Source organism: Phaethon aethereus (genome assembly GCF_964289735.1).
Source record: "Phaethon aethereus genome assembly, chromosome: 14".
In the NCBI taxonomy this organism is placed as follows: domain Eukaryota; kingdom Metazoa; phylum Chordata; class Aves; order Phaethontiformes; family Phaethontidae; genus Phaethon; species Phaethon aethereus.
The window spans coordinates 11761730-11774754 of NC_138590.1; the positions used below are offsets into that span (position 1 = coordinate 11761730).

The 13025-nt window shown below is 45.4% G+C and overlaps 1 protein-coding gene across 1 annotated transcript; it reads left to right on the forward strand.

Annotated features, from left to right (window-relative positions):
• Positions 1 to 1593: 1593 nt before the first annotated feature.
• LOC309409747 (ovoinhibitor-like) lies at positions 1594 to 12105 on the forward strand (the record flags this gene model as incomplete). The annotated part of the gene is made up of 16 exons (XM_082005956.1): positions 1594 to 1648; positions 2420 to 2439; positions 3217 to 3353; positions 3538 to 3598; positions 4113 to 4246; positions 4699 to 4759; positions 5767 to 5903; positions 6330 to 6390; positions 7184 to 7320; positions 7781 to 7841; positions 8995 to 9128; positions 9205 to 9265; positions 10516 to 10652; positions 11020 to 11080; positions 11446 to 11561; positions 12060 to 12105. 16 exons carry the CDS (start codon positions 1594 to 1596, stop codon positions 12103 to 12105), a joined length of 1419 nt encoding a protein of 472 aa, XP_081862082.1.
• Between the last annotated feature and the right edge of the window lie 920 nt (positions 12106 to 13025).

Consider the following 13025-nt stretch of genomic DNA (forward strand, 5'->3'; position numbering starts at 1 on the left):
GCTGGAATAAGCCCTGAAGGATGGATATTGTAATCAGGATGAACAGAGGTCCTTGTAGCCGAGACCTGCATTGATCCAAAGGTCTGGAGTCCTTTCCACTTGGTGGAACTGGGATAAGGGACAGGGCAGGAGACATCAGGGGTGAATATCAGGGGGAAGGAATTAAAACAAGATACATGAACAGAGATCTCTCTAATGCCACTAGAGACTAACGTAGCTGGAATGTTGGCATTTTGGGAGACTTTAGCTTTGCAGAGGCACACTGCGAACTACTAATATTAGCAGAGCTCCTGGGTATGAAAGCAAATAGAATTTTCCATTAGGTAGTCCCCAAAATGGTGTTGTTGTGGATTTGCTTTTCAAGTGAGAAAGGTGTTGGAGATGTCCTTCTCTCAGAAAATAAAACTGGGATGATTCAACATGAACTCGCTCTGTTTAAATTATGTCAAAAATAGACCTGCAAGTAAGGATTTTAATTACAAGTACAGAATTTGAAGGATTAAAAGTTAGTGAGAAATCTGGAGAATTTAGGATCCCAACTGAGAAGACTGGGATCGAGACCAACCCAAAGAACTGCCAAAAATCTTCTTAAATAAAGGACAAAAAAACTATTCAAGATCAATCTAAGTTCTGTTACCTTAATAATGGGCAAACCCTCAGGAAGAATTTGAAGAAAACTAAAGATATAAAGTGCAAAGGGATAATGTACACAGTGACGGAAGGAAACCATGCGTGGGCTAATATCAATCTTTGCAAAGTTGGCTGACTTCCTAGATAAAGGAAACACAGTACATCTAGTCTGTGCGGACATCAAAAGCATTTGGCCTGCTGCCCTGTGGGATGGTGTGACTTAGGCTTGGTGAGGTGGGTCAGGACCTGGCCGTGGGGGAGGTGGTAGCAGATGAGCAGAGGGTACCATGGCAGTTATCAGTGAACAGCCAAAAAGGTGGCTTTTTTTAGGACCAAACTTAGTATTTTTGCTCCTTGCTGTAGTACAGCAAAAGTTGGCACATGGAGCAGAGCACTGCTGAGTTTTGTGAAACAGGAGAAGAGCAGGATTTCTCCTGCAGAGCGCAGGGTGACCTTCTGGCCTGAGATTGCCTGGGCTCAAACTGGGATGAAATACAGTGGTGAAGAGTACAAAATCATGCTCTGAGGCTAAATAAGGAGGGTTTCCGCTATCACCTGGCAGCTCAGTTGAAAGCTCTAGAGGAGGAGAGTGACCTAATTGCATTTGGCCAGTCGCAGAGTAGATAGACGCGAGCCCTCAACGTGTTGCAGCCATGCGAGGGGCAGCCCAGGCTGGGGCAGCTCCGTCTGGGAGGAGAGGGGTCCTGGCACCCTCCCTGCTCCCCTCGAGCCATGCAAAAGGCCCTTTCCTGGCATACATGCCTGTGTCAATCATTAGCTAGAAATCTAGAGCTGGGTAAATATATTTTTGGCTTTGGATGTTGATGACAGACTTAGAGCGTTACCTAATGAGGTGGGACCACTTGATACTGTGGTGTGCTATATATTCCTGCTGCTACCTGCAATCTTCCTCTCCTGCACAGAGAGCTAGCAGGCTTTGCTGGAGCGGTATCTCTCTCTGCCATGAAGGTACCGGGGGGTTTTGTGAAGGCAGCTCTAGCCCTTTGCTGCTGCTTAGGTGAGTACCTCCTGGGAGGATATTGCAGAGATCGATCTGGCTGAATTGGAGCTGAATTTTTATTTCGGTAGAAGTATTTGGGTCTTGTAATGTGGAGGAGAGCCTTATTCCATGAAGAAGTATTCTTCCTGAGAGTGTAGCAGAAAAATTAGGCTTCAAGAGTGAGGCTTCGGTGAACTTCATACCGGCAACTGTTTTCATTTTCTTGGTTTCTTGGAGCAAATTGCTGAAAGAGCAGTTCTGGTGTGGGGCAGGAGCTTGCACGTGCGATTACTGAGTGTAAGGGCAAAGTAAAACTGCTAGAAATGGCATCATTATCCACGTGAGCAACATAAATGCAAACTTTAAATTTTTGGATCGCACTGTAAATTTGCTGTACTGTTCCCGGTAACTGAGAAGGATGTGTTTGGAGTTGGACAGTGCCAGTGGTCGCATGTCCAAACTTGAGTGTCAGATATAAAGTCTCTTAGAAGAGGTTGACTACAGAATTGAAGGTACCTTTATCGCTTCCCTGTAACATCTTAGGGATGGAATAATATATGTGCTCTCCACTGTTCTATCTCCCCTCAAAAGTGTAATGAAACTTCTAGTAACTTTTAATGATCCTATGACTATTTACTGGCATAATGTAAAACTCCATCTTTTCCTAAACCTAATAAACTAGTCAACAACAGTCACTGAATTAAAGTTTCATGAAAAGATTTACATATTATCTCTGCATAGCAATAGTTTGATAATTTTTTTGATTTTGTGTTTCCATTTCTTCCCCAGGTATTGCCTTTGGAGTTGAGGTGAGCTACAGATGTATTTATTCTGTTCTGTTCCAGGTTGCTGGTAAAGTAGAAACAGTAGGTAATTACCTGGTGAGCAAGTGGATTAAATCTAATGAAAGCTTGGTTGTTCAAATAATATTTGCCAGTGCATGATCAAACGATACTGCCAATTTCATGAGAAAGTAAAACATCCTCCATTTTTTTTACAGCATTTTCAGTTAATTAAATAAAATGAAGTGAGAAGTAATTACACGATCCTATTATATTAACTCTTAGACATAACTGAGTTGCTCTAAGCCAAAGACAGTAGGTTACCTCCTCGTGAGGAGTACTATCTTAAGACGATATGCTTGAAAACATCAAACTGATTCTCATAACTTTTTCTATACAGTGAGACCCACAGAACTGTGTTCCTTGCATAGGTTTTCTGTACCTATATCATAGAGGGGAAAACAGCGGGGTCTGTGCAATGGATTTGTCTGCAGGTTCCTCCCACGCCGTTAGGAGACTCACCAGAGAGGGGCTCCCAATTACCAGCTGCCTTCATTAGGCACTGTCTCACCCGCAGCAATCCTTCCTCTGTGCCCTGCTTCCCCCAGACCCTGGCAGGAAAGCATAGTCAGAAACTTCTGTAGAGAAGATTCGCTCCTGCCTGCCTGCCCGAGCAGATTCAAAATAATACCTCTAATTCACCTCTCGGCAGGAGCTGCATGCGCTGTGGTGGTGGGAAGCCGCATGGGGGTTTCCTTCCGTGCGGGAGCCAACGTTAGGGCTGGTTCCACGCTGTTTTCACAGGTTGATTGCAGCCAGTATTCCAGTGGCATCGGCAAGGATGGGACGGTCTGGGTGGCTTGCCCAAGGAACCTGGAGCCAGTCTGTGGCACCGACAGCACCACGTACAGCAATGAGTGTGGAATCTGCCTCCACAACAAGTGAGTATTGCTGGAGACCCAGCAGAAGCTGCAGGACAAGAGTCTCGAGGTAAGGGTGACAGCTTTGTCCCCCAAAGATGGACTGGGCAGAGGAGCATGTCAGTTAGCAGCTGGGTGCCAACACTGCCAGCCTCGAGGCGATGCTGCTTTCCACGACCCCTGACACAGGTCTGCTTTCTTCTAGGAAACACAGGGCTAGTGTGGAGAAGGCACATGATGGAGAATGCGAGCCAAAATCTGTTATGGTGAGACAAAGTTCATAGAAGACTTCAGCTGCCTGTGAAAAGGGGACAGTTCAAACACCACACCAGAGGAAATCAGCATGGCACGGTTGGCCTGCACAGCCCACAGGGAATTAAAATCTGATGATAACCAAAGCTGAGAGGGTTTTTATGGGCTCCCTGATACCATGTATCTGTGCTTTTCTAATTCAGACTTCTAGCCTCTGTAACTGGGACTAAAATGAAAAAGTGGTGTTGGCTGCAGGTTGGATCTCACCGCCTGGATAGCTCCAGCAGGATCTTACGAAGGACTCCACAAAATCCAAATCACAGTCCTTCTTGCTATGCCTTTTTTTTTTCCCCCAGCAGGAGAGAATTCTCACAGAACTGACTCAGGCTTCCACTTTTGATGGTAGAATTAGTTTGATGTTGGATCTGTCCCCAAAGGCTGAGGGAGAGTGAGCAGACTATGTAGGAGTGTTATATCTTTATATCGAAAATGTGGGGTTTTTTTTCTCTATTCTTGCTATTTTTACAGGTCGATTGCAGTAACTACCAAAGGTCTGTAATAGATGGTCACGTCATGGTAGCATGCCCAAGGATACTGAAACCAGTCTGTGGCTCAGATAGCTTCACTTATGACAACGAATGTGGGATCTGTGCCTATAATGCGTAAGTCTTATGCATAGAACATCCTTCTGGATAATTAGTGATAATTAAGGCTCTTGGAAGCACTGTAAAACATTAGTCTTTCTTAAGGCAGGTGTCTCTATAGGTTGCTTTGGAGCTGGCTGCTTATAATTCTCCAGTCAATCTGAGTTTTTTCTTCCCCATTTTCTGTCGGTGCTTATGAATCACAAAAGAACCAGTGGACAACCCAGAGCAAAGCCATGGACAGATCAAAGTGTTACTTGTAATATCTAATTACTCCTAACACTTAATTAGCATGTGATATGGAAATACTATGCATTTGCTGCTACCATCTGTGAGGCGCACTCAGATAAATCAAGCAGTTGTAGTGTCCCTCAAGGTGGGTGGGACCTTGTTTTCTTGTCCCAGTGCCTAGAGTGTAATGGGAAAAGTTATTCTTGAGGCTTCCTAACCAAAGAATCTCTTTCTTTCAGAGAACATCACACCAACATTAGCAAAATATATGATGGAGAATGCAAGCAGGAGATTGTCACTGTAAGTGCAATAGAAGTCATAATTCCATCTTTGGGCTGTTAATAGAGAGAATCCAGAGAACCCTACAGATTTCCCTAGGAAACTGCAAGAGGACCATATGACAAGGCTTACGAGGGTTCGAGTCCATGCTTTGCTTTTCTGCACAGTGAGAGTGGATTTTGCATCCTCCCAGCTCCGAAGAGAGGGTCACCCCATGCATGCCACCCCAAACCGAGAAAGGAGATGACTATGAAATGAGAAGCTGCAGTTCGCTTTCCTGCGTATGAGGCTGGTTTTTGTCCCCAGGGGAAGGGGGAGGCCCAAGATTTTACTTGCCAACATGCTGTGCAGGTTGGCAGTTTTCTCCCTGGAGACCACAAGTGTTTCCATCCTTTGCAACAGGGATTCAAAACTCCCATGCGCGTTGCTTTCACAGACATAGTGAGACTCGTAAGAGCACTAAGCATACATATTTATGGAGTATAGTTTATTGTATATTTGTATGGGGCCAGCAGGCTGGTGCCTCAGGAAGAGAAGCTTCTATATTTTCAAAAATCAAAATTCTGGGATGCCAGAAGTCCATTCTCCAACTCATAGATAACAATTTCTTCTCCATCCTTTCAAATCCCATGCTTAACTATAGGTAATCTGAAGTAACAAGTAATCACAGAGCTGGAGGACTGGGGTGAAAACCAACACAAACTAAAACAGTATTAGCCAGCTTTCCAGCTAGTGAAAAAAGTTTCCCATTAAATTTAAGGCTGTTTTTATGAGAATGGGCCCAAAATTTTGTACATGTTCTTCTGCCTGAAGGATCCCTTCTCCAAGATATTTCTTTTTCTTGACTCCTAGAGAACTAAGATAATATTCAGAAAACTCATTTCTGGTTGAAGATTTAGCTGCAGTGTATCAGGGCTTTGTCTTGTTGCAGAAACAATGGGGGCTGGGATACAGAATGAAAAGGTTTTGCATCAACTTTTCTCACATAGCAAGGGCTCCACCAGAGCTAATTCTCCTCATTTTGACAGATTGACTGCAGTAAGTACCCAACAGCAACCACTAAAGATGACAAAGTATTAGTATCCTGTCCAAGGATCCTGAGTCCAGTTTGTGGCACAGATGGCGTTACATATGATAATGAATGTGGGATCTGTGCCCACAATGGGTAAGTGCCGTACACAGAGCACTCCTAAGTAACCAGCAATGCTTTGAAGTCCTGAGAACTATCCTTCTGCATTTCTGCTTATGCCTATTTCTTCAAGTCTTTTAGAAACTGGACTGGGTTTGGATTTGCCTTGAGTTTCTTTCTGATACCTTCTTTTTGCTCATGAGGGGAAACCTTGAAGAGTCATGTGGCAGCTCCTTGGATTAGTCTGTGGGCTGGGCAGTGGCTGAGCAGAGGAAGGAATAATTCAGAATGTTGCTTTAAATTGCATATTATAAGAAGATATGATGAGCTTGTTAATGAGTAATGTAGCTATTCTGATACACTCTTATAGAATCTGAAGCTGTGGTTTGCTTCATTTTGTACGTGACTGCAACCAAGAGGCTAAGCATTTAGTTCCTCAACTTTATTGTTTCCCTCTTCCAGAGAACACCGGACCCATGTTAGCAAAAAGCATAATGGAAAATGCAGACAGGAGACTTCTGAGGTAAGTATTCAATATAAAGCATATTTATCCTCTTAGCTGTATCAGCTGAAAGGTTCCCTGAGGATACATCTACTCTGCAAGTGAGCTGGCCTGAAGCCTGGCTTTCTCCACATTTCTATTAAGCCTTGTCAGCACCTTGTGTTGAGGATGCCTACAAATCCCATCTGTCCTGAGGCAGGTGTCCTCTGGGCCCTCCTTGCCCACACAGCCCTGGCAGATGTGTTGCATGGGAGCTGGGCACAGGGTTTACACTTCAAATTTAAACCTACGCCAACCTTTGGAGTCGGGGTACCTTCTGGAGCACACCTGAAGTTTTGATCTGAGTGTAGCAGCCAAGAAGTCCCAGAGCTGGTGTCTAGGACATGCCAACACATAAATGTAGAAGTCGGTCAGTTTGGGCTTAGATCTTTCTTTGAGGATGCTCTTCAAACGCATTGTCAGCAAAGTCCAAATTCCTTCACTATTTTGGTGGTTTGTTTATATCTACACCGAAAAATAAAAAGAGGACTATGTTTTTCCTCTTTTTTTGCTTTTCGGGAATATCTCACGTTTGGGATTGACCAAGCTACTTGCCCTAGTGATTTGGCATCTCGCAAGCTATGCAGTGCTGTGCAGTTCCCTCTGTGCGTGAGAGGATTCACGCAGGACTGACTCAGCCTGGTTTTGAGAGAACTGAAATGCAGCACTAGCGTTGTCTCAGCATCCCAGCATAAAAGCCATGGCAGAAGGTTATGCTGGGGTTTTTCTCAGAGAACAAGGACTTCCCCAGGTTTGACACTCCTGCTTTTTGTAGATCGATTGCAGTCAATACCCATCAAGAATGATTAAGGATGATAAAGCCCAGATACGCTGTCCAAGGATCCTGCTCCCAGTTTGCGGCACAGACGGATTTACTTACGACAATGAATGTGGCATCTGTGCCCATAACCTGTAAGTACTGCACATAGGACTCTTTTTTTGGAGTGATTCGCCATGTTTAGTGCTCCAGACAGCTTTTCTGTTGATACCAACATATTTATGTGTCTGTTTGTTTCTCTTTCAACCTCCTGAAGCCCCTGTTCACGTTGATCTTGTTCCCCGATGCTCTGTTTGTGCTCCCTGGGGGAGTTGTGGGAGAGCTGAGCACGATCTGAGCACACGATGAGGGCTGTGGTATTTGGGCAGAGGAAAGCGGGGATGGGGCTGTTGCATACCACACAGTGAGGAGACCTGATGGGTCTGTTACCACTTAGGATTACGCTTGCTAATGACCGGGAGAGGCTGGTTCATTAGGCAATCAGATGCCTCCTTTATCGTATATATCGGCTATGAGCTTGGTTTGCTTCCTGTGGCACCTGGGTTTCGCAGGGCTTAGCTGGTAAGCGCGCTAACGCCAACCTCTCCCTTTCAGAGAACGCGGGACTCACGTTAAGAAAAGCCATGAGGGAAGATGCAAGGAGGAAAGTACTGCTGTAAGTGTAACTAGCTATAAAAGCAGTGCCATGGCCTCCGGGAAGAGCCTGGCTGGGCTCCGTGCACCAGCCCTGCTCCCGGGTGCACGGAGGGGCGATGCACGGGCTCGTGCCGGTGCAGCGGTTCTCCCTCGTTGCTCAGAGCAGCTGCTGCCAGTGGGCTGTACAGGAGGGCAAGAGAGAATGGGAATAGACCAAGACTTCAGAAACAAACTGTACTGCAGATCTCTGAACAGAAATCACCAAGAACCGTGCAGCCCGTTTTAGCACAGTCGGAGAGAAAGGCAGAAGGCTGTGTTAGGAGTCCATGTATTCGTTCAGTGCTAGGATTTCCATTGCACTAGACAGGCAGGTTAAAAAATCCTCATGCTCTGGTCAGGCAGGAAAAATATGCTCCCAGATATGCATACAAAAATAGCTTTATTATCCTGCACAGTAACAATATGTGCTGATAATATCTCAACGCATTTATTGTGCTTATGCAGAGCAGCTCTAAAGCACCGAAAATAACTTCATGCATCCTGAGGGACTGCAATATATTTTCTAGACTAAAGACACACTGTTAAAATGCTGTCTTTGCTTTAATTTGCTCTTGGACCATGTGGGAAATGTGGGGTAATAAGAGACACTGCATTGTGAAAACTATGCAAAATGACAGTGAAGTGTCAATGATGCTTAGCTAGTGTAGACTGACTTCCAATAGGTGTTTGTCTATTTATCCTCACATATTTAAACTGTTAGATTTTATATATTGTAAATAGTTTTGCAGCAGGAGCTGGTGAAACAGTTCTTGCTGCTGTTTTGAAAAAGCTGAAACAAAAATCTCAGATTTAGTTAACTATGTCAAGTTGGACTTAATATTGAACGCTTTAAATCAGATTCCTTGGGTTAAATGCTTGTTTTAAAACTTGCATATGTACTAGTCTAGGAAAATAATCTCTTTGGCCAGTTGTTCCTTTCTTCCCTCTAGCAGACAATACCAAACTCAGCTACAATTACTTAATTTCCAATGGCACACTAAACTTAAAAAACCTTCTGGTTTTTCCTCTGTCAGAAGCCTTAAAAATCTGGAGGACCAGAGTGGGCAGACTGTAGGTGAGGCACTCTTCCCCCTCCCAGCAGCTGACCCAGCGTTGTTATTTTATCTCCCCAGGTTGACTGCAGCACATACCTGAGCAATACCAAAACTGGTGAAGCCATCGCAGCCTGCCCCTTCATCCTGCGCGAGATCTGCGGGACAGACGGCGTCACCTACAGCAATGACTGTGCGCTGTGTGCCCATAACATGTAAGCCCTGGAGGTCACCCCCGAGAGCTCAACAGTATTACTTGTCGAGCATCTTTAATTCTGCTTTCTCTTCCAGTGAATTTGGAACCAGTGTTGCCAAGAAGCACGATGGAAGGTGCGTAGAGGAAGTTCCCCAAGTAAGTGAAACCTAAAGAACAGTAAGAGCTTGAGCTGGTGCTGATTGCATAACTTGAATGGTTGGTTTTGGTGGTGTAGCCTTCACCAGGGCTCACAGCCTGCGCTGTCCTCTCTTTGCGGGTAAATGTCACCCTCCCAGCAGCAGGAACATTGTGCACTTCCTGCACGCAGTCAGGAAAAAAAAGAGGTGAGGACAGGTGAGGGAATGAGTTATGAGCCAGGTAGCATAAATGATTTAAGGCTTTACAAGAAGAAATCCCTTTCCTGCAGCAGTCTATTGTAGCTGCCACAGGAACTTAGCAGTCTATTTTGGCAATATGGGAAGGGGATGCAGAGGACCCAGGGTATCTGATGCCTTCTGGATGCTTGCGTTTTACAAAAGGATGTTCTGCAAAGGTTTGAAAACTGCCTGTGTTTTGAATGCTGATACCTAATGTACCAGGGGATTCAACCCCCTCTCTGGTTTTTTTTTTTGTAAATGCAATGTAATCTAATGTATACCAACAATGAGTCTTGTAAAAATACCAGATTAACTATATTTGGCCAGCTCTAAACTATTTACACTCACTGGGGAATAGAAGAACAAAGCCATCTCATTAGCATGTGTTTGAAAGTGTCAACATCCAGAGTCAAATATTTCATTTCTATACAAACAAACTATGAAATGTCATTCCTTTGTTTCCCGAGTACGCTCTGTGCTTGGACCGGGTGAGATACATAAATCAGGGAGGAAGAGCTGACACTGGAGAAACTGGGAGTGCTAAAACACAAGGCCAGTCCTTCAACCGGTGTAAATCAGCTTCAACTGCTGTCAGTCCTGCTGGCAGATTTCAACACTTGGAGATGTCCCGTTGCAACAAAAGGCCTGTCAGCACATCTCCCCTCCATTCTTGTCGGCTGTGAAAAACTCCTTGATCACAGTCAGCTCTCTCGCAGGAAATGCATAAATCATGCCATTTTGATTTGCAGATTATTCTTGAGCTGCATTTTGTAATATCCCAGGAGGTTCAGCAAGGTATAGGGGCATCATGATAAATACAAAGCTGAATGAGTGATGTCTACCTTCAAGCCTTGATTCAGTCTTCTCCAGCATAAGGCTATGAAAGGAAATTGCTAGTTTTCCATGAAGAATGAGTTAATATATAACCATAATTTGTCCTATGGCAGATCCGAAAATGCAGAGGCATAAGCAGGGGGGGTTGTGTCTGGGCACCCTTGCACCAGAGCTTTTGCCATTTTTGTTCCCCAGCTCGACTGCAGCCAGTACCCAACTTCCACGCTGGAGGATGGCAGACAGCTGATGGCCTGCACGATGATCTACGATCCCATCTGTGGTACTGATGGTGTCACTTATGCCAGCGAATGTACACTGTGTGCCCACAACATGTAAGTACTTGTCCTTCTCCCTGGGGGGTTCATGTTCGTGGTGGTTAGATAGTCTTTGAGTGCCAAGTAATATGCAAGGGCTCTCTCTGAGACCCTGTGCTGGACTGGGTACTGTCTGCCTGCCCTTGTTTTCCTGGTTGGTGTTTGACCCCAGAGCCCCACAAAGGGGGATGCATCAACTGGGGAGAGCGTTATTCCAAAAGACACATGCCTGGCCCATAAGGGCACACTTTTGCTGGTACTGTGCAGGCAATGCTAAGCTAACTTACCTGAAAATCTCCTGTGCACTACATGGGAGTGAGGTTATGTTCTTGCACTGTGGTTGTAATGGGGAAGATTGTGGCTAACGGCAGTTGTCTTCCTCCAGGGAGCACCGGACCAATCTTGGCAAAAGAAAGAATGGGCGCTGTGAAGAGGATATTACGAAAGTGAGTGGGAAAGAATGGGAACAAAGAGCAAGGTCCAGTGTCTGTTATGCTCATGGGGGGACAGCCCTTTGCTCTGGGTTACAAACTGAGGGAGTGGTGGTGTACAGACCTGAGGAGATCCCTTGGGAACTTCACACTGGTCATAAAAAACCAACATCCATCCCATTGCTCTAACTGTGCAGGAAAAAAACATGGCAGTGAGCAGAAATAGTATGACATCACATCTGCCACCAGAAGGAAACTTTGAGTTGATTATTATGATGTTACAGACAGTTTCATTTCTCAGTGGAGTGTCATTTCTGATGCTGGGGGGACCACAGTTTGCTCTCAAGCAGAGACACTCATGTTTGTTTTCTCTGTGCCAGGAGCATTGCAAGGGCTTCCAAGAAGTTTCTCCCATCTGTACCATGGAATATTCGCCCCACTGCGGTTCTGATGGCAAAACATACAGCAATAGATGTATTTTCTGCAATGCCTACCTGTACGTACAAGAGCAAAACCCTTCCTTTCATGATCAATTCCCGTACCTACTGTGAATGCAGGGCTGTTTTGATAACGTGTTTTTGACTAACTGCTTATGGGCATATACTGGACACTTCTGGTGCACCATGTCTGGTGCAAGGAGATGGTTTTTTTGCATTTTAAGAGAAAATGCAAAGGGCCCATTTCTGTGATCTGTATGTGGCCTCCTGTTCGTAAACTTCAAAGATATTTTACTCATTTTCCCCAGCACATAATCTGTCCCACAAGCTCATCAGGGCATCTGGAAAGTACTTCACCAAACAAATTGGATTGTATCAAACGTGTGAAACCTTTCATCTTTCCTTTAATGATAATAATGGAAGAGAGTACCTGGGCTTTTGAGACTGTTCTCTATCTTCAGTCAACACTAAGCCAACACTTGGGCCGGTGAAGTGAGGAACAGGGCTTCAGCACTGAATATGCTCTGTCTAATCCTTCTCTCTACTTTTCTCACCAGGGAAAGCAATAGGACTCTCAACCTCATGAGTATGACTGAATGTTAAGTCTGTGCTGGAGTCCACCCCAGGAAGACAAGCTCCCTTGCATGTGACTTCCCATGGGCTGATCTTCCCCAGCAACTTTCCCTCAGTTTGTCTCGTTTCCTTAGCTCCTGAAACACTTGTTCAATAAACTCACTTGGCAACATTTCTCTGTCTTAATGCCACGTCTGATCCCTTTTGCCCCTTCTCCTCCCTGACAGGGTACTTCTAGTGGTGCAAATGTATCTTTTCTATTGATGTTCTGCTCTAACAATGTGGGTAGATCTTTTCCTGCCATGTGTCGGTACCATCCCTGCTCTCGTGAGGGCCTGGTCTCCCTGTGGAGCTCCCAGGCACTTCCTTACTCCTCAGAGTCTCCTTGTCAGTATTAGTCTCGTCTAACCATTAATATCTCTGTATGACCTGATCATGGACTCCATCTTTATAGTCAGCGCAAGGAGACATTCACCTCAACGGCATGGTCCACCTCCTCCATAGGGCAATGTCTGGGATGTGGATGGTGGTTTGCTCTCAAGAAGAGCACTTTCTTGCCGTGGGCTAGAAAGGGGAACTTGCTGCCTCGCTGGGAGGTGCCCCTGTCCAGGTTCCCGCTGCCTGTGCAGCCTGTCCCATGGAAGAGGCAGCAGCTGCTGTCAGGAAAGATGATCCCAGCCTGTCTCCACTGAATCGACCTCAGTGCTGTGTGCTGTTATAGGATATAATCTATAGGAGGGGAATGTTGAGCTTCCTTCAGGGTCACAGACAGCAGAAGTTTCCACTCACAAAATATCTTGATTCATTACTGCAACAGAATATCTCTGGGCCTGGTGGGCAAAGCCACCCCTGGGGTGGGGGGAGCCCCGGTACAGCCATCACGGCAGCTGCCTGCCTTCTAAAGCCACTTGGGAGGGAAAAGGATGCAGAGGTTCACCCGTGACCAGTTT